The sequence below is a fragment of the Cololabis saira genome, chromosome 6, assembly GCF_033807715.1.
Source record: "Cololabis saira isolate AMF1-May2022 chromosome 6, fColSai1.1, whole genome shotgun sequence".
In the NCBI taxonomy this organism is placed as follows: Eukaryota; Metazoa; Chordata; class Actinopteri; order Beloniformes; family Belonidae; genus Cololabis; species Cololabis saira.
In genome coordinates this window covers 3026425-3052451 of record NC_084592.1, presented here as the reverse complement: position 1 = coordinate 3052451, position 26027 = coordinate 3026425, and the positions used below count along the sequence as shown (strand labels likewise).

Genomic DNA, 26027 nt, shown 5'->3' with positions numbered 1-26027 from the left:
TCTGGCCTCATTACCCCCTGCGCTGTCACTTCTCAGTCAGTTTGGGAAACTCTCAGGCTATAAACTGAATCTCAGCAAAAGTGAGCTTTTCCCTACCAATCTCGAATCGCATGCTTTAGACCTTTCCAATTTTCCCTTTAAAATCGTAAATGACAAATTCTCCTATTTAGGCATATCTGTGACAAGGAAACACAAAGACCTGCTCCAAGAGAATCTTATCTCATTGTTAAATGAGACCAAACAAATCCTTACACAATGGTCACCCCTGTCAATGTCTCTTGTGGGTCGCATCAATTCAGTTAAAATGACCATCTTACCTAAATTTTTGTACCTTTTCCAGACCTTACCACTCTTTATTCCTGGCTCTTTTTTTCAGTCCCTTGACTCAGTTATATCTTCATACTTATGGCGGGGTAAACGGCCACGTTTGAACAAGACTCACCTTCAAAAAATAAAGTCTGCAGGTGGTCTGGCCCTCCCAAACTTTCATTATTATTATTGGGCTGCTAACCTGCGCTGCCTTGCATTCTGGTCCTTCTACTGCGACGGCGCTGACCGCCCTGACTGGGTGGCGATGGAGTTACATCCAACTGATGACCTGTCAATTCCTGCCCTACTCGGCTCCTCACTTCCACTTCCTTCACTTAAATCAATCAAAAACCCAGTGGTTAAACATTCTCTTAGAATATGGGCCCAATTTAGGAAGTTTTTTGGTTTTCAAAGCTTCTCTCTTCTTAGCCCCATTGCATCAAATCACTTTTTCAAACCATCCCTTGAGGACCCCACCTTCCAGGAATGGCACAGGAGGGGTATGATTCGTTTTAGAGATATGTTCATAGACGGCACCGTGGCATCTTTTGAGCAGTTAAGTAGTAAATTCCGCCTTCCAAAATCACATTTCTTTAGGTATCTTCAGGCTAGACATTTTGTTCTTTCCCAGACACCCAGCCCTGGTGCATCGATAGGCTTGACCACAGTTGACAAAGTTCTTGCCACAGACCCATTCAAAAAGGGGCTCATTTCGTCTTTCTATGGCATGTTGCTGGATCTTAGGAGTACCATTGTTTTTTGATTAAAACAATCAAAAGGGCCGGCTCTGTTGTGGGCTGCTCTCTGGACACAGTGCAGGTGGTGGGAGAGAGGAGGATGATGGCTAAGCTGTCATCCATGATGGAGAAGGACTCCCACCCCATGAAGGACACCTTCAGAGCGCTGGAGAGCTCCTTCAGCGACAGGCTCCTTCACCCTAGGTGTGTGAAGGAGCGCTACAGACGGTCCTTCCTCCCTGCAGCTGTGAGACTACACAACCAGCACTGCTCACAGTAGACCACAAACAATACAAACAATCCTGACAATAAAAACCATTCTGCAACGGGCATAAATAACATCTGTAAATATCCATCTGTTTTTTCTTTTTGTATACTAGAATTTTTTTATTTATTACTATTTTTATTCTCCTTCTTATTCTTCTTCTTCTTATTATTGTATATACTGTTTATAGTGTTATAGTGTTTATTATTATTATTATTGTTGTGTGATATTGTGTGATATTGATGCCTCTTGTTTTGCACTATCCCCTTTGCTGCTGTAACCTGGAAATTTCCCCTCTGGGGGACTATTAAAGGATTTCTTATCTTATCTACCCCTACAGATAAACTCAAAGCAGCATGGGAGCAGGACTTAGGGCTTCCCTTATCAGAGGATACCTGGGAGTCCATACTCAAACTGGTTAATACAACCTCCCTGTGCGCACGTCACTGCTTAATTCAGTTTAAAGTGGTACACAGGGCTCATATTTCCAAGGCAAAGTTATCCTCCATGTACCCAGATATTAGTCCATACTGTGTAAGATGTAAAGTAGCAGAAGCCTCTCTCATCCACATGTACTGGTCCTGCCCATGTCTAAACAAATACTGGATGGAAGTATTTCATACTCTCTCTCTGGTGCTTAAAATCAGATTAGAACCAAACCCACTGACTGCCCTGTTTGGGGTCATGGAGGGAGGAAGGAAGTTAACCACTGCACAGGGGCACACTTTGTCTTTTGCCTCCCTTTTGGCTCGTCGGGCAATTCTGTTCAGGTGGAAGGATCCCTTCCCTCCTACTCGTGCACAATGGCTGGAAGACATCATGTCCTGCTTAAAACTGGAGAAAATTAGATACTCGCTTCAGCAATCAAATAAGTTCCAGAAAGTGTGGGGACCTTTTCTAGAAGCATTCCAGACCCTGTGAACTATACTTCATATTTCTTTTGTATTCCTAGTGCAGGCTTTTGATGTTAGAGTGACCTCATATTGGGATTAGTAATCTGGCAGTGACATGGGAGGGATTAGTTTGGTCTGTAGTTTGTTTTTGTTACTATTTTATGTTTTTTCATACTGTTTAATTGTTTTTTATATTTTGTACACTAGTGTATGCTATGATTAACATGCCTCAAAATATTTGTAAGTGACATTCAGCATTTCACCTGTTTTACTTTGTGAAAATTTTAATAAAAAGATCTTGAATTAAAAAAACGACGCAGAGCATACGCCGTAGGGTACAGCGCAGTCTACGGCGAGGTTATGCGGCGACGCGCAACCTTCGCCGTAGGCGCTGCGTTGGTGTAACGCGGTACCATAAATCAGCCTTAACAGTCACAGCAAATTTGCCGTGAAGGAGATTAGCGCTAAAGTTTAAAAGAGGACTAAATTTGTACAAAGTTTTGAATGTTACCCCGTTTTCCACGTTACCTGGATTATTTTGGGTTATGGAAGAGTCAACTACCGTTGGTGAGTCAGTGTAACTTTCATAAATAATGTCTTTATCAGAATGTTGTGTAGCTTTGACCACCTGGCTATTTTAATGTGCTTTGTGTTGTTGTCAACTAGACTAGAGTCTATTCTCTGTTCTAAAGCTCAGAAATGATGTTATAGACCGCTGTGTCTATCTATCTAAATAGATTGTGTAATTTTTGACCAGTTATGTTTTTTTTAAGCTGTATCCAAGATGGAACTGAGTCAGTCCCTGACTATCTGAGTTTTCAGCGCCAGGTGATTGACAGCTGTCAGGCGTGTGTGTGTGTGTGTGTGTGTGTGTGTGTGTGTGTGTGTGTGTTCTTCTGAACAAGTTTGTGACTTTACTCTGATTTCTGCAGCATAGGCCTATAGGCTTGGCTCAATAAAGTGAGAATAAATGTTGTTTGAGGGGTAGGATGAGGTGTTGTTGAACGTTAAAATGAGTATCATAAGGGCCCATGGAGAATGCTCCGCCCCCAGACGGCTCTGCCCATATGCAGCAGTAGAGGAGCCCGGGTTCAAGTATTTATTAAAAGTGCTCGAGCCTCGTTACAATGTCCCATCCCACGCTCACATAAAAAAACATAAAAAATTAAAAACACTAATGCACAAGTTAAATGTTTTATTCTATTTATTTTACACTTTAATAAGAGATGCTTTTTAGTTTTGTAGCCAATTGAACAAACTTTAACTTTCAAATGCTATGATCAAAATAAAGGAAGAAAAAACTCGTCTTATACATTTGGGACTTTTTGTATTTTTTTTTCTGTTGTACCGAACCCGTACCGAACCGTGACCCCTAAACCGAGGTACGTACCGAACCGTGACTTGTGTGTACCGTGACACCCCTAGTGTATAGTGGTTAATTTTTTGTTGTATTAGGTCCTGCAATGGTGGAATAAAGGGATTTCACCAAATCCTCTCTTCTCCTCTTCCCTTCTTCTCTTCTCCTTTTCCATTTTTATTTATTATAAGTATCTCATAGCCATCATTTTTGTCCATCGTTCCTGTAGTTTTTTGTGCTGGCTCCCTTTTTTCTCTTTTGTGCATGTTTGCAGGCCGGAGCTTCGGGAGCTGCGTGCTGGCCTGCGCCTCTTGAAAGTCTACTATATTTTATTGATCGGCAGAAAACAAAGAAAAAGAAAAAAAAATCTGCCAAAGAGGACGAAGATCACTAACGGTGGGACAATTGGTACAACAATACTGGACCAGATCAACCTATCCCTAAACTTAGGATATGTACCACAGGTTTTCAAAGTTGCAGTAATTAAACCTTTACTTAAAAAACCTTCTCTTGACCCAGACACCTTAGCTAATTATAGACCAATTTATAGTCTTGTTCTATAGCTGCGGCTATGACTACTGGCCCTAACACTCTAGAGTTTACATTAACTAAAGGTTTTACTAAACAGAAACATTTTAAGTTTGGTTTTGAAGATGGAGGTGGTGTCAGCCTCCTTAACCCAGATTGAAACTTGGTTCCATAGTAATGGTGCCTGATAGCAGAACGCCCGCCCTCCAAATCTACATTTAGATATTCTAGGAACTACGAGTAAACCTGCACTCTGAGAACGGAGAGGTGTGTTAGGAACATAAGGTACTATCAGGTCTTGCAAATATCGAGGAGCTAAGCCATTTTGTTAGGGAGTGAAAATCTATTCACTAGTTGCTGAAAAGAAGCAAAAATAGAGTCAACATAGCAGTCTCTAAGGGTTTTTATGCCTAGCCTAGCCCATATGGAGAAAGTATTATCAAATAACTATGGGGGAAAACAAGGATTTGCCACAAGTGGATCCCCAATAGAAATTGTTTGCAGACTAAAGTGACGTCTAAATCCAAACGGAATTTTAATACTAGAGGCCACTATAGCATTGCCAGTATAACTAGAAGTAGATAAAGACAAAGGCAAATGCAGCAAAGCCTTCAATGAAGTCAGCTGAACAGAATTTGCTTCGACGAGCAACCATGATGGAGGAGCCTCAACATCTCCATAATTAACCCAAAAGGTCAAATTTTGTAATATTTGTTGCCCAGTAATAATAAAGTTTGGTAATACCATCCCACCTTAAGCTTTGGTCCTCTTTGCCAGTGCAACCTGGGAGTTTTCCCATTCCAAACGAAATCCAAAATTAAACTATCTACTTTACAAAAAAACGAAAGAAGAAGGAAAATGGGAATGCATTCAAATATGTATGAAAAGCATGGATAAAATTTTCATTTTAACTGCATTTATCCTGGCAGATATGGAAAGATTTAGAAGAGACCAACGCTCAAAATCCTGTTTAATTCTTGAGAGCAGAGAAAGAAAGTTTTTCCTATAAAGAATATCCTAAGTTTTGGCAATGTATACTCCAAGATAAATAAAGCCAGAGTTTGAGATCTTAAATGGAAAATTTTTAAGCAAAAGTGAGTCTGCATCTGCCCCTCCACAAACTGTAAACATCTCACTCTTGCTAAGTTTGAGAGGGCTGCAGGAATCGAACGTGACAAGTCAGAACAATAACAACAAAAGATCATCTGCGTAAAGCACCACCCTCTGTTCCACACCATTTCTGACTAAACCTCATATATCAGGATAAGACCGCAAAGCAATTGACAGAGGCTCCATCACAATAGCGAATAGGAGTGGGCTTAAAGGGCAGCCTTGCCTTGTAGAAGATGTAAAAGAAAGTATTCAGAGTTTATACCATTCGTCCTGACCATGGCCTGAGGAGAAGCATATAATAACAATGAAACAAAATTTACCCCAAAACAAAATTTACCAAAAAAAAAAAAGAAAAAGATAATCGCACTCTACTCTGTCAAACGCCTTCTCAGCGTCCAGAGCTACCAGAACTTCTGGAAGAGCTGTTGAACGGGGATTGTAAATAACATTGAACACCTTCCTAAGACTAAAAAAGGAGTGTCTATTACGAATAAATCCAGTTTGGTCTAAAGAAATAAATGAAGGTAAGACAGTTTCCAAGCGTCTGGCATAACAATTTGGACAATATCTTGAAATCAACATTCAACAGACTGATGGGTCGATATGAATCACATGATATTGGGTTTTTGTCCTTGGTTTAAGGTGTGGGGAAGTGTGCCAGCACTGTAAGACTCATTTAGCATCTCTAATAAATGGGGGGCCAGTTATTTCAAGAACATTTTATAAAACTTGGTTGGAAAGCCATCCGAGCCCGGACTTTTACCACTTTGCAACAATTTAGCTACTGCCTCAAGTTCCAATACTGTGATAGCATGCTCCAGTTCCTCAGCTGTTTTTTTTTTACAATTCCCTAAAAATGTTATTGATCTCAAGAGGGTCAGGCGTTACACCTGAGGCGGTCTCAATTTGAGGGATTAACTGACATGCAGATATTTGACGTAGCAAATGGGCCAAAAGTTTATTAGTTTTATCTCCCTGCTGATAAAATTTGGACCTTGAGTGTAGTAAAAGTTCAGTAGTTCAGAAATGAATTTAACTAAATTTGTATCCAACAGCAAATGTGCATCAAGACGCCATAAAACTTCTGAAGATAAACATTCATAGAAATTGAGGCATGGTCTGATACAACAATATTTACAGCCAGAAATGGACGATAACAGTTTGTTGTTCACTAAAAAGAAGTCAATTCGGGTATAGCTATGATGCATATGTGAAAAAAATGAGTATTGTTTTTCATCTGGATTAAAAAAATGCTAAGGGTCAACAACATTAACTCCTTCATAAAGGCTTGGATCACTTTAGTTGACTTTGACTGGGCAGCTGGGGTTGAGGAAGAGCAGTCTAAATAGGAATCCATCCCCTCCTAAGATTAAACCATACCTAGATAAGTCTGGTAACATTGAGAAAACCTGTCTGAAGAAGGACTCATCATCCCAGTTGGGAGCATAAACATTTGCAAGAGTCACTTTGATGGCAAAAATGTGTCCCATGACCGCTATAGATCTGCAAGCAGAATCCAAGATTGTCTTAACAAATGGGATATCCCTATGAACCAGAATAGCAACACCTCTTGATTTACTAGAAAATGGGGGGTAGTACATTTTCCCGAACTAGTTCTTTTTCAGTCTGACATTATCCTTAAAGTGAGTTTCAAGTGAGTTATAGGCGTCTGACAAGTGTAATTTTTGTGTGTGCTGTCAGGGTATGGTCCGAGCCCTGTGTACGGCTTTGCTCATACGCTTACAGATTGTGACTTTTAGGGGCGGAAGAAAAAGAATAATAATAAAAAACGGAATAAAAACAATAGGGTTCCAACACTGCTTGAGTGTTGGAACCATGATGCATCCCATCAGATTGTTGCAGGCTTGGACCCCTAATAAATTATAAAAAAAACGGAACAAAACCAATAGGGTTTTAGTACTGCTGGAGTGCTTGACATAGCGATGCATCACATCAGCTTGTTCCTGTCCTACGCCACAGGCTTGGACCCCTAAAAACGGAACAAAAACAATAGGGTTCCAGCACTGCAACTAGGTAAATGCTCTGCAATATTGGGCCCTTGCAATAACTTTACTAAATGTAGTTACCTGTGATAACGGGACCTTCTACAGAAACCATGGAGTGATTTTAAATGTAAGATTTTACATGTGGGTACATAATACTTTGCAGAGTTTCAGTGTAATTAGTTTAGACTGAAATATTTTTCATGCTTTTTACATGGAAGAAAAATATTTGATGTAGGAAAACTGAATTTCTGATGTTCAGTTGTTTGTTTGTTTCTTTCTCATTGAAATTTTGAGGTCTTGATAAGCATCAGGATGGAAGTGCCCCTGGTCTCGCGGGTGGCGGGGTTGCTCGCCCCGTCCCCCACTATAGATACACTTCAGGTGGAGCTTTGTTTGGTGTATTAAACACACATACACACACGCACACACGCACGCACGCACGCACGCACGCACGCACGCACGCACGCACGCACGCACGCACGCACGCACGCACGCACGCACGCACGCACGCACGCACGCACGCACGCACGCACGCACGCACGCACACACACACACACACACACACACACACACACACACACACACACACACACACACACACACACACACACACACACCTACATACATACACATAGCCACATAGACATATACACACTCACGTACACGTATACATATTCATACATTCATGCATGCACACATACACACACACACACACATAGCCACACATATGCATACACACACACAGTTACATTTAGCTAGACATACATATACACGCTCATACACACATACACACTCACACATACATATACACGCTCATACACACATACACACTCACACATATATAGCCACTCCGTCACATACGTATACATACACACACATACACAGCCACACAAACATATACATACACACACACACATACACTCACACACACACACACACACATAGCCACAAAGACATGTACACATAAACGCACGCATACACACACACACACACACACACACACACACACACACGCATGATCATACACATACACGCACACACACACATAGACATACACACTGGCTTGTTCACCTGCATGCTTGCACTGTAGTTTTTGGGGTTAGTTAGCAGTAGCTTAGCTCAGACTGTGATTTGGGTTGATTGCTGCTTGTGTTTTGGTTCCGTGTTGGTTTTGTGTTTTGTTTGTGGTTTTTGTTGCAGATTTCCAGTGCTTGACGTGTGTTTCCGTGTGTTCCTGCTTCCTGGATTGGCAGTGTTATGTATCATTGTATCATTGTTTTATCTCAATGTTATATTTAAACGTTTAAGTTGTTATTTATGGTCTATTTTATACATTCTATTGTTTTATTCTCTCAGTTTTTAATGTCTTGCTTTTTAGACCTACTTTTAGGATTTTATGGACTCTGTGGAGGCCCCCCCTTGTGGGCCGGGATGGTCTCTGTGGAACTTTGAACAAATTAGTTCAAAGTGAACTAATTTGGTACTTTTAACTGCTGCCGGTAATCCCACAAAAATATTATGTTACTTAAAGACATTCACATGAATCCCATTTATTACTGTATTGTACGATGCACGTATTTGTCTTTTATAGGCCAAAGTAAAATTAAAAAACAAAAAGAAAAAAAACAGTATTCTGGAGCCAAAGCTGAGGAAACAAAGAAATGTATTTTCTTCATTAAAATTCTAGTGATTTTCTTTCACCCAAGTTACTGCTATCTATTGTCATGTAACTGGTTTCTGTTTCCCCCCCATCAATCCATTGGTGTAGCCATGAATTGGCTACCTGACTGCACACTTACACAGTATCAGTGGTAACTCAGTCTGACCAGAGCACAGCTCATGAATGACATGGCATTGCAAATATAGTGGAAAAATGTCACCCAAGAATGAAATATTGTTGGACAGACAGAAAGGCCTTGCCTTAACTTGTCCTCAGGCATAGACTGAGGTTCACAAATTTGATGGAGAAAGGAAAACCAACACACCAATTTACAGGAAAACAGACAGACTGTATTGTGTCTTCTTCTGCGCAAACTATAATGTAATTCACTCCACGATATGATTCATTTACATCCAACAACACAATGAAACAATTAAATGAAAATAATTAATTTATTCCCCTTCGGGGATTAATAAAGATTTTTTTGAATTCAGTTGAAATGGCATAAGGCTTGTTTAAAAGTGAATTGTTGGTAGGTTGTTTTAGTGAGTCTTAAGGCTGAATTAAGGTTCTGCGTTTAACCAAATCAAAACAACCCAAAAAAAATAAAAAATCACACACACACGAAGAAAAGAGGCTGAAAGTTCACGACTGCTTCACGAACCGGAACTGGAAATGCGTTGCTACCAAGCGAACCAATCACAGCCCTCTCGGCCTGCGTTGGGTCGGCGTCGGCTCGATGCGTAGTTACTTTTTTTGGGAGGTGCAGGTCAGGCTACAGCATAACATACGACGCGTACCCTACGGCGTAGGCTCTGCTTCGATTTAACGCGGAAACATAATTCAGGCTTTACAAAGCACAAGAGACAGCAGACAAAACCAGCACTATTTGATCATGAAAAGTAGAGAGGACACAACTAAATCTGATGTAATTCATGTCATATAAGAGCTGAGGAGTGTTTTGTTTAAATATGTGTGCACTCATATGGTGAAAAGAAATACAGGCATTATAGGCAATGATTCTCCATGAAAAAGATGTGCAGTGAAGCCACGAGTCAGCTGTAGATCTGATTTAAAATCTGGTTAGCACCTTTAAGATTAATACCAAAGAAAATGAACAGTGTATACTATCGGAAATGATGCAATGAGTCATTTCTACTAAATGGTGGAGGGGACACTGAACAACTTGGAGTCTACGTGGATTACTTACTGCTGATCCATCTGGGGTCCGGGTCCCGAACCTGAAACTCAGGTTTGAACAAATCCTCCACAGTCAGTTTGGTGTCACTTCCAGCTTGGTTGTCAGCTGTAAAATCAAGCCATAAAATGCTTTAATAAACAGTTTAACAGTGTAACGGTGTGTAGTGTGCAGTTACTAAACATCAGAAAAATATCTCTGTTAACTACGAGCAGATTGGAAAATATCTTCTGCATTAATATTATATTGTGTTTTACATAATTATAAACACAATTGTTATCCTTTCTTCAAATTATATGAAAACAGAGACACCCAATTAAACTGATGGTTGTTATCCCAGAGAAAAAAAAAAATCTAACTGTTGCTGTGTGGACTTATTCGTAACAAAGCTGATTATGAGGAAACCCCACATTCAAAGATCTGCAGCTGTATACAGCACATCAACATTCCTAATTGGTCATGGACACAAACTACATCATGAAACAACACATTTTGCATGCAACAAGACAAAAGACTTGTATTATTATTGAACACATTGGAATTTGTTGTAACGCCAAGCTGTGTAAAATACTACATGTGATTGCCACTTTACACTTAACGACTGATATTTGCAGTTCAGCACCTCGATACAAGTAGGACTCTTCATGATTTTCCTCCGACTCTGGAAATTTGACTGTGACCTTGAAATCAGTTGTAAAATTATTAGGTGTATAGTCATGTCTGCCATCAGAGAGTTTCTACAACACACTTGGTCCTGCATGCTACGCTCTATTTCATACATAAGACACGTGGTTGAAAAATGAAATCTCAGCGTGCCATTTGGAAAAAACATGTATCCAAAATACAAAACACATGGGGTACTGTAATTGCAGCTACTCAAATACACACTTGAAGTCACTTACTTCCTAAACTGAACACCAATCAGCCACCTACAAAAGGATCTGTTTAGCCATTTCAAAAAGCAATGGATGGTGTCACAGTTTGGTTATTCAGTTCCTGTTTTATTTTGAAACCTCATGTCTTTGTGTTTCAGTTCTGGTTTGACTTTCCTGTTTCCCATCAGCCCTGATCGTCTGCACCCGTGTCTCGTTTAACCCTTCTGTATATCTGGTCTTGTCTTTCCCTTGCTCCCTGCTGGTCTGTACTGTTTCTTCCCTCCATGTTCCCTGTAAGACTTTTTTTTTTTTTTGCTCATCTGTTTCTTTATGTCAACCCTGCTAAGCAGCGCTTTTCTTTGATTTAAGTTAGTTTTTCTCGATGGCTAAGGCACAATTCCTGGAACAACTCACCATTTTTTCGAATCTTAACACACAATTTTAAAAATTCACACCCAACCGTCCAAACATCTAACTTCTGGGTCCCAATCAGTCTTTATCCTCAGAATAGAGGATAAAGAAGAATATGTAAACAATATGAGCAAATTCGGGTTATTCAAAGGGGTTATTGGTGTTTACATGGCCGTGCAAATTCGGGTTATTGCTAATATTCGGGTTTTAAAAGGGTTATTGATGCATGGAAACACAGTCAATATCAGCATGATCTTGTCTCAGGTCAAGATCCGGCCATGGTATTTCATCAACGTCACACATTATGTCTTTTCTAGCCAGGAAATATCCCCTTGTATGTCTGATCCAACCCTGGACAGATTCCAGAGAAATATCCTCACATGCATTCACCATTGCCTCCAGGAGATTGTGCTGTATGTATGGGTTGCGATCATAGACTTTCCACCGCCATGCTGAGAAAAAATCCTTTATTGGATTCAGAAAAGGGGATGATGCTGGCAGAAAAAGGACCCTGAACCTGGGGTGGTCATTGGATCAGGTGCGAACCAGAGCAGCCCGATGGAAGCTCACGTTATCCCAAATGACAACATATTGGGCTTGCATTGGTTGCCCTGGCTCCCCTTCTTGTTGGAGAATGTTATTGTGCAGCTGATCTAGAAACCTGCGATGGACTGGTGACCTGTCCAGGGTGTTCCTGCCTCTCGCCTAAAAATGAGCTGGGATAGGCTCCAGCAGACCCCTGTGACCCTGCAAAGGATACAGCGGTATAGATAATGGATGGATGGATGGATGGATGGATGATCTAGAAACACCACCGTTTTTGCTACATGTAAACGGGGCATAAGTCTAACTTTTGTTTATTCTGCCACTGCACTGTAACTCATGTTTTTAATTTATTACATTTTTTTTCTCCTCTTTTTATTATGTAAAGCACCGTGAATGACCTTGTTGCTGAAATGTGCTATACATGGAGCTCACACTTTACAAATTAAATGCACTTCCATAGTTTGTTCAACTGTGGACATTCTCGTGTGTGTGTGTGTGTGTGTGTGTGTGTGTGTGTGTGTGTGTGTGTGTGTGTGTGTGTGTGTGTGTGTGTGTGTGTGTGTGTGTGTGTGTGTGTGTGTGTGTGTGTGTGTTTGTTTGTGTGCATCAAGGCAGAACCCTGAGTGATACAGAGAGCAGAGACATATTTAAACGTGCAACTATTGAACAAGATCTCCAGTAAAAGTGGGAGAGTAATGCTTTACCTGGAGTAAGGAGGATGACAGACATTGTGATGAGTGAGCAGACCACCATGATGACCAGCAGAGCAATGGCAATCCCTTTCCAGTTTCTCTGAGGAGGACTCCCTCCACTCAGGTCCTGCAGAAATGGTTGACAAAATAGAAAGTGAAAGGGGAGCATGGAAACATTCAAAAATGTTTGGTATACTTCATAATCAAAAGTGTGAACTGTATAATCATGCAGGACCAACAGACCGAGGAACTCCTTTGTTCCCCGTGCCATCAAAATGTTCAACTCCTCACTGGGGGGGAGGAGGGCAAAGAAGAACTGAAGAAAAAAAAAAAAAAAAGGATATTCTAGCACTGGCGTGACAGCACGTGGACTCTCAGCAGTCTGACCAGCACTGATCCAGCTGGACCTGAACTATGGGATTTTTGTGCTTGTGTTGTTCTCTCATATATAAGTCGCTTTGGATAAAAGCGTCTGCTAAATGACAGTAGTAGTAGTAGTAGTAGTAGTAGAACAGAGGGACTGTGGGGGCGTCTGTCAGTCAGTCAGTCAGTCAGTCAGTCTGACCAACAACAAACCGGACTGGGCAATAACTGTGCAATATTACATAACACTTATTTATTTTCTATCCATATAATTCTATTTATGGCACGCCACTTTTTATTTTTATTTTTATCTTTTTATCTTTATATGGGTGTTTGGTTTTTGGGGTGTTTGATTTGTATGACTGTGTGGGTTTTGTCATTTCCTGTTTTATAACAGTATATACACCAAAAGTATACTTAAGTTCGGCACACTTTTGATTAAATATCAGTAGTATGCATTAATTCGAACGTACTACTCAGAGACACACGGCACTTCCTGCCGTTGGGAGGAAGTGACGTGTCACAACAGCAGTGGCAGCTGTTACCATGGTAACAGCAGCAGTGGCACCACCGCTCCGCTATTTCCCGTTTATCCTGGCCGAAACAAGGTGACATTATATAATATTATTATATATGAATATTAATATTATATAATAATATTATTATGCTCATGCCAAGTAGTGGCATGATTGCAATACGCTCATGCCACTACTTGGCATGAGCATATTGCAATTGTCCAGAATGGCCCAAAAAGCAGCGAGAGGGGACGAATGGGCAGTAGGGGATGCCCATATCAAAATTTCCTGAAAGCACTTAGCAACCAAACACTGCTGCATTGCATTGTAGGAAGTTTCTGCTTAGCTAGTGTCCATCAATCCACACTAATAAATGTATCCGGAATGAGTATGGATAGAGCATACTATTGAGTACGTACTATTGTTTTGGACGCACTAAAAAATCTCACATACTGTTTTTGCTACTTAGCTCCACCCGCTTTGTCCTTGTTTGTTTTTCCACAGCCAGGTGAGAAGTGGGCGGGTTGGGGTGAAGCTGCTTGTGAGATGGGCAAATGACAGATGAAAAATCTACTATGGGAAAAATGTTTCATTGTGTTAGAAGCCAAATTTACGGCTTCCATTAGTTAAGTTCTGGCTCCATTTTAAAATTTCTAAGAATGAGTCTCAAGACTTGTATTTTCGGCATATATTTCTGTAGAAACCGGATATCACTAGTTTAAAATCATAAACAGTCTTTACTTAAAAGATTTTTTCTCAGAGTAGAGCCAATGCTCCTCTGCATTGAGAGGAGCCAGATGAGGTGGCTCGGTGCATCTGGTGAGGATGCCTCCTGGATGCCTTCCTGGTGAAGTCCCACTGGGAGGAGACCCTGGGGAAGACCCAGGACACATATCATTTTTCACACATCACAGCTATCATTTTTGTCCATCGCCCCTGTAGTTTCTTGTGCTGGCCCCCCTTTTCTTTTTTCTCTTTTGTACATGGTGCAGCATCCTCTGCTGGAGGCGAAGAGCATCTCTGAATGCACAACACTGGAACCTGCAGCGTGGGAGTGAGAGGGGCAGGGCAACGGCCCGGTCAGGCGGGGGAGAGATTTGTCCGTCAAGACACCTCTCCCTGGCCCTGCCCCTTCTCAACCTTTCCCCCGACCCTGCACCCCAACCTGGGGCTTGCTGATGGGGCCGGAGCTTCGGGAGCTGCGTGCTGGCCTGCGGTCCCCACCCCTGGTCATCCCGCTGCTGCTTCCACCTGCCTGCGGTCCCCACCCCCGGTCATCCCGTTGCTGCTTCCACCTGCCTGCTGTGTGCTGTTGACGTCCCCGACCCCCAGTCTGGCCCTCGGCAGGAGGGTTCCCCCCTTATGATCCAGGTCCTGGTCCAGGTTTCTACCCCCCTTATGATCCAGGTCCTGGTCCAGGTTTCTTCCATCCTAAAGGGGAGTTTTTCTTGCCACTGTTTGGCTTAAGGCTTTTTTCCCCACTATGGGAGTTTTTACCTGCCATTGTTTATGTAATAATTGCTCGGGGGTTTATGTTCTGGGTCTCTGGAAAGCATCTGGAGACAACTTTTGTTGTATTAGACGCTATATAAATAAAATTGAATTGAATTGAATTGACACGCTGGAGGGACTCTGTTTCTCGGCTGGCCTAGGAACGCCTTGGGATCCCCACTGATGAGCTGGACGAAGTGACAAGGGAGAGGGAAGTCTGGGCTTCCCTGCTAAGGCTACTGCCCCTGCGACCTGATCTCGGATAAGTGGACGAAAATGGATGGATGGATGGATTTTCGCCGCTATCACCAAGGGCCACAGGGTCAAAACGTGTAGGGAGCAGCACTCATGGATGACCCTCACAGCAATTCATATTGCACATGTATGTTTATTTTTCCTTCTATGATGTTAAGAGAAGATGTTTTTGGGAGAGTTGATAAAAAGATGATAGTCCATCTATCTATCTGTTAAGGGCTATCAGTGTAAATGCCCATTCAAATGAGCCTTTGATTATCAACCCCTGTGGAGTGAAATCGATCTGCCCTCAGTGCTTACCATAAGTCCTGCAAGTACAGAAACACTCCCTACTCTGGCTGTTGAAGTAAGTGATCAAACTGATGAGGCAAGTGGTGAGTACAGCCCATGCAGGGATTTGCACCTTGGCAATATTGACCAAAACAACATTCAGGAAGAAAATTAAAAAACATTTCTGTAGTTCAGTATTCAAAGCACACCTGTTTATGACATTTATGTAACGTCAAAAAATATATACACATATATGCATACTATGAATAATTGACCACATGTCAATGAAGGACAATAATATAGAAAATCTAATCAAGGATTTGTCTTTTAAATTATCTGATCAGTTTATTACAGGCAGGTGTAAACAGCAGTAACCTGCAGACACAATAAACTGTGTGGTTTATCTTCTATCAAAGAATAGTCATGAAATCAAGTATCGGAGAGGTCATGTTTCCAAGGATATTTATTGTGGGAATTCTTTCTTTTACTGTGTATGTGGTATATGAGACAAATATTTAGTTTGGTCAAAAGGGAATGCAGTCTGTACACCTAGCACTGTAAATACGATTTGAACAGCCCAGGCAAATTTGGGCATCTCAATTAAAGCAGTAAGAATGTTGCCTGAAGCATTTTTAAATTCTTGAAACATTTCCGAAGGCAGTGAAGAAAAAAGACATACACAGCAGATGAGAATTATACTATGTAGCTGAGAAGTAGATGAGGGCTTTAGCATATTACCTACCACACACACATGCACACATGCACACGCCCACATACACACACACACACACACACACACACACACACACACACACACACACACACACAAATCTGGTTAAAGCCAGCAGCCACTTGAAACAGCTCTTACTCAATCTCTTTTTTTCTAATTTATTTCCCTTTGTGCTTCCCTTTTTTTGGAAATTACTTTGTATATGCTTTTGTAGACAGCACCGCAGTTTTGTTGTTTTTGGGAGTCCTTATTTTTACCAATATCCCAACCAGCCGGCGTTACAATGCAAGCGGGTTGCGTGTTCTTTGTCTACAGTAAGGAAAAGCTGATCGTGTTGCGTAGCACTGTAGTGTTTGCTCAGGGCAGACACGAGATCCCCCCGGAAATACTTCGTAAGGCCCGGGCAGGGAACCAACGTTGTAAAAAGAAGAGGCGCTTCAGACCTGTTCTTCCCTGCGTCACCATGGGTAAACGTGAGATCTCTACCTAACATGACGGACGAGCTGGCCGCAATAACACAATACCAACGGGAGTACAGAGAGAGCAGCATTCTGCTTTGTGTTTATGTGGTAGGCTAAACATGAGCTGCTTCGATGGTCAGCAAAGTCCTTTCCACAAAGAACACATATCACTGTACCTTTATCAAAGGTGCCGTCGGGGCATTTTAGAAATGTAAATTCCCCATTCACTGGACCGACAACTTGCTCCTCCATTTTCACTTCTCTTCTCCGCTACTCACCGTTCCTCTCCATGCCTGTCCAGCTACAATGGGAGCCTACCAGCGTATGTTAAACAAGCCCAAACACAGTGACAGCCAATCAATGTCCACTTCAAGGTGTGACTGACCGTTGTTTTCCACCCACAACTCAATCACGAAAATCCCACCACTCAGACACAAATTTCATAATAAAGGCAAACAGAAAACCTAGTTAAAGATTTAAAAATATATTAAGCGATTAAAAAACACAACATGCTAAATATGCCTGTAATTAATTAATCGCAATGAACTTTCAATTCATTTCAATTTTATTAATACAGCGTCTATTACAACAGAAGTTGTCCCTAGGGACTTTCCAGAGATCCAGAACATGACCCCTGAGCAATGAACACACTAACACACAATGAACACACTCCCACATTCAACAACTCTGCAAAACCTCGTACTATCACCTCAAGAACATCGCCAAACTCCGTAATTCACTCACCATGGCAGATGCTGAAAAGTTGGTCCATGCGTTTGTTTCCTTTAGGCTGGACGACTGCTAACTCCTCATCGGGATTCCTAGCAAGAGCATTCAAAAGCTCCAATACATTCAGAAAAGCGGTGCTAGGATCACTCCCATTCTCAAAACCCTCCACTGGCTCCCTGTATCACTCCGGATTCACTACAAGGTATCTCTCCTCACCCACCGATGTGTTCATGGAACTGCCCCGACTTCCCTCATGAATCTCCTCACTCCTCAAACATCCTCATGCTCCCTCCGTTGCTCCTCCACCTACCTCTTAAAAACCAAACAAACTAAACTCCGCACAATGGGCGATCGAGCCTTCAGTTCTGCTGCTCCTCGCCTATGAGATACCCTCCCAGACCTGAGGGCCTTGCAGACTGTGGACGCTTTTAAACATGGCCTAAAAACCCACCTTTTTAAATAAGCCTTTTCCTATTGATTTTATTCATGGTTGTTGTCGACTTGTAGCACTTTGTTTTTAATGAAAAATGCACTAGAAATCAAATGTATTATTATTATTCTGGTCGTGTTTGGGGGTGGTTCAGGTTGTATTGTATTTATTCTTATACTCCTCATAGAAATAAATAGGTTTTGTGTCACCATGGTAACAAGCCTCATAAGTAATAGTGTATTGGCTATTTGTCTCCAACAACTAATTCAAAGGGCCACTGAGAGACACCAGGTAAGCGTTTCAAATGCAGGTCAGATAGGAACCACAGGATGGAATGAGGCGATTGGTCGGACAGGCAACAACGTTTTGTGGCATTTAATAAATCTCTTCCAGAACGATACAGCAAGATGTGAAAATGTTTCCTCTAGTTCTGTCCTAAGGCTGATACTGAAGCTGTCTGAAGATGGTAACGACCATACACGTTCCCTGGTGCCCACTGACTTCCAACTGTGCTCTAATCCAGTGATTCTCAAAGTGTGGTACCACTAAAGGGAGCCCGCGTACCAGTGATACGCAGAAGAATTATTGAACACGGTCACCAGTTAAACCGCAACATCACGTGAGTAGTGTTTAAAACTGCAAGTTGTAATGATGAATAGGACATCTAAACGAGAGAGCAAGAACTGAATAGGACGGGTGTGGGATGCCGGCGACTTTGGTAGCGCCAGTGAAGCCCCCAGAACAACTGCTAGCAACAACAAACGGCATAAACCAGTGAGGAGATATGACGAAAACTACATAAAATGTGGACTTATTTGGAGCGGGAGAGAGGAAGAGCCTAGGCCACAGTGTGTGGTATGTGGCGACGTTTTGACCAATGAATGCATGAAACCACCACATCTCAAACGGCATCTTTCAACCAAACACAATGCACTTAATAACAAACCAGTAGATTTTTTTCTACGAAAACGTGATGAACTGAAGCAGTCAAAGTCCACCATTCAGTCCTATGGTACACCCATAGTCAAAGCACAGGAAGCTTCATATCGTGCCAGCCTCAGGATCGCCAGAGCCGGTAAACCTCACACAACTGGGGAACAGCTGTGTTTACCATTAGCCAAAGAGATGACACAGATCATGTGTGGTGAGAAAGCGTCCAGAGAGTTAAACTTGGTACCACTTTCAAGTGACTCCGTGTCAAGGAGAATAAAAGACATGGCTGGAGATGTTAAAAACACACTGATTGAGCGCATTAAGAACAGTCGATATTTTACCATACAGCTTGATGACACTACAGACGTTGCAGATTTGGACAATTTATTGGTTTATGTGAGAAATGAATATGATGGTGCAGAGAGGTGGCACCTGAGATGCGCTGGAGTCACTGCAGTATCCATCGTGAGACGCTGGCAGTGAAGAAGATGCCTGATGACTTTAAGTCTGTGCTGGACTCTGCTGTAAAAACTGTGAACTTCATCAAGGCCAGACCAATGAATGTGCGCTTATTTCATGTGCTCTGCAAGGAGATGGGTAATGTGCATGTCCAACTCTTGCTTCATACTGAAGTAAGGTGGCTTTCAAGACGTAAAGTGCTTTCGAGGCTTTTCGAATTGCACAGAGAGGTCCAGATGTTCTTGCAGAACAGAAATTTCCCCTTGTCAGATACTTTTGAGGATGCTGTTTGGCTCAGTCAGCTGGCATACTTGTCTGACATTTTTCATGTTTAAACAAACTGAATTTGGGACTGCAGGGACTCTCCATCAATGTTTTTGATGTGCAGGACAAAATGAATCCACTAGAGAAAAGGTTGGAGTTGTTTGTCTGGAAATGACCTGATGCTTGATGACGGAGTCAGGGAGAACATTGCTGCACACCTCGCATCGCTCAGACAACAGTTCCGCAATTATTTCCCAGCTATGCCTGAAGCTGAAGCTAGCAGCTGGATGAGAAACCCTTTCAACATCGACACCTCTCACGTGGCCTCAATAGACTTAACAGTTGTTGAGCAGGAGAATTTAATAGAGCTGTCTTGTGACGAAACACTGAAGGCATCTTTCAGCCAACTTTGTTGGACTTTTGGATGAAGCAGTACAGTGAATACCCTGTGCTTTCTGACAAGGCCGTGTGCTTTCTGCTTCCTTTTGCAACCACCTATCTGTGCGAGAAATGGTTGTCTTCACTTGTCATAAAAACAAAGCACAGAAGCAAGCTGAATGCTGAACCAAACCTGAGACTGATGCTGACCTCCATTGGCCCGGACATTGCAGGACTGTGTTCACAGAGACAAGCACACCCATCACATTAAACTCATGTAAGTTGTCATCAGTAGTCTGTGTATGTTTAATTACAGCTGTTACTCTTTATGTATTTCCTCATTTGTTTTATTCTTAATCTTATTGTTCTTCCTCTGTGTTTCTGTGTGTGTGTGTGTGTTTCTGTTTCAGAAAGCAGCCATACAGCAGTGTGTGAAGTTGACACAGCAAGCAACGTTAGCGAGCGTCAGCGATAAAATCAATTCCATTGCTTTATTTTCTATTGGACTGTCTTAACTGGCCACAGCGACGCAGCGCTGCAGTGCTGTAGTGCTGTGCGCCGCGCTGTTTTGAGCTGAATATTTGTCGGACTTCCTGCTTCTATTTTCTTCCTGCCGCTTGCGTTGAAAGCCGGTTGAAAGCGCTGTAGGAAACAGTCATGGATGAGGAACGGCTGATCCAGTAAGTTGAAATGAGAAGTTATCTCTATGATTCCTCCTCATTTCACTACAGAAACCTCAATAAAGTGGCAGCTGCTGGAGGGAGATGGACAGAGAGGGTCCAATGTCACGCAGTGCTACGATAGTCGGACGCTCGCATGCAGTTACACGGTTTTATAGTTGTGGGCGTGGTTTGCATTTTGGTTACGTAACGAAAATGCGCCGAATCTGAACGGCTCGTAGAAGTCACGTCAGACTGGACGGCTCATCCGGGCGGCTGTACAGACACTGCAGAATCTGGTTGCTTTCCTCCTTCTCTGAGTTGGCAGGCTGAGGGGAGACCACTTTATATATGTTAAAGCAAGAAAAAAAACGTGTTTTTCATAATAGGTCCCCTGTAAGGTTTGTGAAGTAAAACATAGTGGACAAAATTCACTATGTGCATGCACAGCTGATTTTAGTTTCAGATCACTTGACTATCTTTGATATGACAAATCCCAAGTGTATCCAAAAGTTCTTTACAGTTTAGGAAGTATTGTGACACTATACTCATACACAAAATAAATATCATTTAAAAAATCGGAACTGTTGTGTTCTCTTATAGTTTGACCAGAGCTACAAAGACATTGGTTTTCATCAAAGGATCTTACGTTTCCCCGTGACCCCGCAAGGGATAAAGCGGGTATAGATAATGGATGGATGGATGGATGGATCTTACGTTTTTTTTTCTTTTTAATTCTCCTGGGTGCATGATCTAATTAATATATAAAACTATAAACTTACCGGTATTGGCCATGCAGAAGCAAGCAATTATTGGTTATCAGTTTTGGCTTGAATTTGCACCACTAATGAAGACTTTTTCCATTAAACACTAAGAGGTTGAAATAGAAATGTTACTGCTCCTCTGTCAAAAGGGCAAACTCTGCCAATGAGCTGAGAGTCTTGTCTCTGCCCTTTCTCTACTTGAGAGTTTGCTATCCTTGACCAGATAAGAAATCTTCATTTTCAGCAGGTGTTTCTTGTTATGATGAGGCAAGTGCAACCAACCATGCTTGAGTGTAAAACAAAGTATTATGTATAAAGTATAAAGCTCAATCTCCAAATGCTGGGGTTGGGCCTTTTCACAAACTACTACGTATATTACGTTGTTGTAGCATGTTGTAACACTCCATAATCTGGCCTCCTGTATTAAGTACAGGAAATACTTCAATGTATGTGTTCTTTATTGCACTCACTAGGATTTGATAACATTCTGTCTTCACAAAGCCTATACTTTGCAGTACAAACAATTGTAACAGAAGTGATGTTTAACAAACTATAATGTGCAAAAGGCTTTTTGAAGTAGGTAGGAAGTAGCGATCGGCGGTATGGACTAAAAAATGTATCACGATAATTTCTGGCATTTATCCCGATAACGATAAAAATGACAATTAAAAAAATACCAATTCAACTCCATCTTTTTAACTTCCTTCCTTCCTTCCTTCCTTCCTTCCTTCCTTCCTTCCTTCCTTCCTTCCTTCCTTCCTTCCTTCCTTCCTTCCTTCCTTCCTTCCTTCCTTCCTTCCTTCTTTTTTCCCTTCCTTCCTTCTTTCCTCCTGCTCTCTCCCTTCCTTCTCCCCTTTCCTTCCTTCCTTCCTTCCTTCCTTCCTTCCTTCCTTCCTTCCTTCCTTCCTTCCTTCCTTCCTTCCTTCCTTCTTTTTTCCCTTCCTTCCGTCTTTCCTCCTGCTCTCTCCTTCCTTTTTCCCTTCCTCTTTTCTCCCTTCCTTCTCCCCTTTCCTTCCTTCCTTCCTTCCTTCTTTTTTCCCTTCCTTCCTTCTTTCCTCCTGCTATCTCCTTCCTTCCTTCCTTCCTTCCTTCCTTCCTTCCTTCCTTCCTTCCTTCCTTCCTTCCTTCCTTCCTTCCTTCCTTCTTCCCTCCTGCTCTCTCCTTCCTTCCTTCCTTCCTTCCTTCCTTCCTTCCTTCCTTCCTTCCTTCCTTCCTTCCTTCCTTCCTTCACATACGTTGTGCGTGGATTTAACGCAGAACCATAATTCAGGCTTTACACAAAAACATCATCAACGGGAATTTATCGTTTTTACCGTGAGATACAAATTCTTATCGTGAGGAATTTTTTTGACGGTATATCGTGAACGGTAAAATATCACCCATTCCTAGTAGGAAGTAGCAATAGACTGCCATACCACAGAACATAGTAACAGCATCTAATACTGTGGCATTGCATTGTATGATTTCATATAAAAATATCACATTAAAGTTAGGATGTAAAATAAACATGTTTAAGTTTAACAGTTACAGCTTTTCTTTGTTGAATGCTGCTCCACATATGATTGTAAAATAAATCACTAACAAAGTACAATGATGTGATCTCTTAATTTCTGAACCTTTATTAATGGTACATTAATACATTTTAGTCATGTGAATGTGTAGCTATTATGCGTTTTCTTGAAAAGATCTCTGTCAGAAGAGAGATTTAATGCTATGTGTTCTCAAAAAAAATGTATTAACCACATCTTATGAGGCCTTTTGTTATTTCAGGCACAGAAAGGCTGTTTAGAAGGAAATGTTTTATTTCTTTTGTATAAAAAGGCTGACATCAGATAAGAATACAGATAATAGCCTATATTTGGCTGCCTCTCGGAAAATACGAGTGCAATTTCCCCAAAAATATCTACAAAATAAAAAATATGTCCACCCTGTCATCTTGATATTTTTGAATAATAATTCAATTATACTGTGAAATATCTGTGTATATATAATCTAGTGTGTTCAATAGCTAAGTGGGGGCAATAATATGCAAATAAAAAATTGCATCCAAATATCACAGTTTTCTCCAAATTAAATAAAATATATGTGCAAATTGTGTGTGTTTCTTTAAAAACAGATGGTTTGCATAAAATATTTAATTTATTAATAACTTGAAAGCAAACAAATAACCCTGTCTAGGAAAGGGACATCATACCTTCCAGAAAATGTAATTTTTATACTTAATATTGCAATGAAAACATATTTAACAGTAATGTATTTGTCCATGACAGGGTGGACATGTCTTATGGTTTATTCTCCCAATTATCTGAAAATATGTGTGGGAGCTCAGCTAATATTTCTACAACTTGAGTGTCTACTATTCATGACAGGACATTAAGGGAATCGGAAATTAAGACCAAAATTTGTGAGTATTAAGAGGGCTGAAAGGCACTCTACGGTGATATTGACCCTAGAATTTACCACATGTGAATGAAGGAACACGGAAAATATACAGGACTGTCTCAGAAAATTAGAATATTGTGATAAAGTTCTTTATTTTCTGTAATGCAATTAAAAAAACAAAAATGTCATACATTCTGGATTCATTACAAATCAACTGAAATATTGCAAGCCTTTTATTATTTTAATATTGCTGATTATGGCTTACAGTTTAAGATTAAGATTCCCAGAATATTCTAATTTTTTGAGACAGGATATTTGAGTTTTCTTAAGCTGTAAGCCATGATCAGCAATATTAAAATAATAAAAGGCTTGCAATATTTCAGTTGATTTGTAATGAATCCAGAATGTATGACATTTTTGCATTACAGAAAATAAAGGACTTTATCACAATATTCTAATTTTATGAGACAGTCCTGTATATAAACTTGACATTTTTAAAGTGGTCAGGGTTTTGGCACAAAAATAAATAAGTATAGTTCTGAGTAAGCTCCAGACCAGGCTGAGCTCTTTTTTCCGCAGAAGAGGAGAGAGAAGGCGGGGGAGCATAGCATTGCAGTGCACTACGACACCTGTATAAAGGTATCTACACCAAGATCGATTTATACCTGCCCTGACGTCCCTTTGCTCTCAAACAGGGCGGAAAACGCGCTGCCTTGCAGGGAAGATGCACGTACATGCCTCTCTATGCGTTCTACAGGCAGCAGCACAATCCCAATCCTCCTCTCCAGTTCATGCCTTCAACATTTCTGTCCTGACATCTGCAATGAGCTCTTCAACTGAACACAGCTCGAGCTGGTTAACACTGGAAACCAAACTTCCACGGGCCCCTCTGACAGTCAGAGCCTCGTTACATCCTAGAAAAATCTGTAAAAAAAAATATTATAGGGTTCTAAACAAGAAGCTAAAGGCAAACAAGCCAAGAAAAGCACACATTTGACTTGTGTAAGTAAGTGGCCGTATCAGCTGATTGGATGCAGCTGGGCCTTTTGGTTCGTGACTCTTGTGTATCACAAAGAGTTTGGCTTAGAACACACTAATAAAGCCACAATTATGGTTCTGCGTTAAAACCACGGCGTAGCCTACGGCGTAGGGTTTCGCTGCGTAACTTACGCTGTAGGCTACGCGATGGTGTAACGCGGAACCATAAATCAGCCTTAACGGCGCAACAATCCGGTGGAAGGGAAAAGCTCCTCACCTCATCCTGCTGCTGCAGCTGATTCGATCTCTGGTTCGGCGGCTCCTTGGTGGCTGTCATTTTAAACTCCTCGTCTGATTTCAAATCGTTCTCGGTCCAGATAAAAACAGGACAGACAGACAGCCGGATGATGACAGGTTCTCTGCGCAGAATAAGTGGAGTGATGAGTGAAGGTTGCGGCTGAGGGCGGCACAACTGCGCCGTCCTGTCGGCCTAGGAATGTTAAAGAGACGCGCTGGAGCGAGGAGGAGATGTTTCCTTCACCTAGGAAAATCACATCATAAACCTGATAAACCTGCCCCTGGCAAAGATGGAGAGAGAGCTTCAGACTCTTTATCCTGATGACAGTGTTCTCACATTTTACCAGCCTTCCTCTTTTTTCTCCGTCAGGGTGAGAAAGGAGAGCTCTCTCTCTCTCTCTCTCTCTCTCTCTCTCTCTCTCTCTCTCTCTCTCTCTCTCTCTCTCTCTCTCTCTCTCTCTCTCACAGATAGAAAGGGATGGGCGTGTGATACAGGGGCGCCTCCAAAGATTTCTCATACTGGTGGCCAGATGGGGCCAGAATATTGTGATAAAGTTCTTTATTTTCTGTAATGCAATTAAAAAAACTAAAATGGCATACATTCGGGATTCATTACAAATCAACTGAAATATTGCAAGCCTTTTATTATTTTAATATTGCTAATTATGGCTTACAGTTTAAGATTAAGATTCCCAGAATATTCAAATTTTTTGAGATAGGATATTTGAGTTTTCTTAAACTGTAAGCCATGATCAGCAATTAAATAAAAGGCTTGCAATATTTCAGTTGATTTGTAATGGATCCAGAATGTATGACATTTTTGTTTTTGTAATTGCATTACAGAAAATCACATTATTCTAATTTTCTGAGACAGTCCTGTATACTGTTGTAGTATACAGGCTCAGAAATACTTAAAGAAACTCCGACTGATATGCATTTGACCCAAGTGATTTGGGATGAAACGCATAACTGATGATAGAATCTATGTGACCGGCAAGTGTTGTTTTTTTTTTATTGAGGCAAGTGAGGTGGCCAGTGGGGTGGCCAGCAAATTTGTAGGGGGGTCCTGGCCACCCCCT

General features: G+C 41.3%; 1 protein-coding gene across 1 annotated transcript in view; it reads right to left on the bottom strand.

Annotated features, from left to right (window-relative positions):
* The window catches only part of LOC133446276 (inactive dipeptidyl peptidase 10-like), a 103792-nt gene extending 78804 nt beyond the window's left edge, over nucleotides 1-24988 (bottom strand). The window contains exons 1-4 of the mRNA XM_061724286.1: nucleotides 24929-24988; nucleotides 20062-20103; nucleotides 12603-12717; nucleotides 10079-10174 (exon numbers count right to left, since the gene is read on the bottom strand). Of these exons, the coding sequence (XP_061580270.1) occupies nucleotides 10079-10174; nucleotides 12603-12717; nucleotides 20062-20103; nucleotides 24929-24988 (313 nt within the window). The remainder of the gene's footprint in view (nucleotides 1-10078; nucleotides 10175-12602; nucleotides 12718-20061; nucleotides 20104-24928) is intronic.
* Between the last annotated feature and the right edge of the window lie 1039 nt (nucleotides 24989-26027).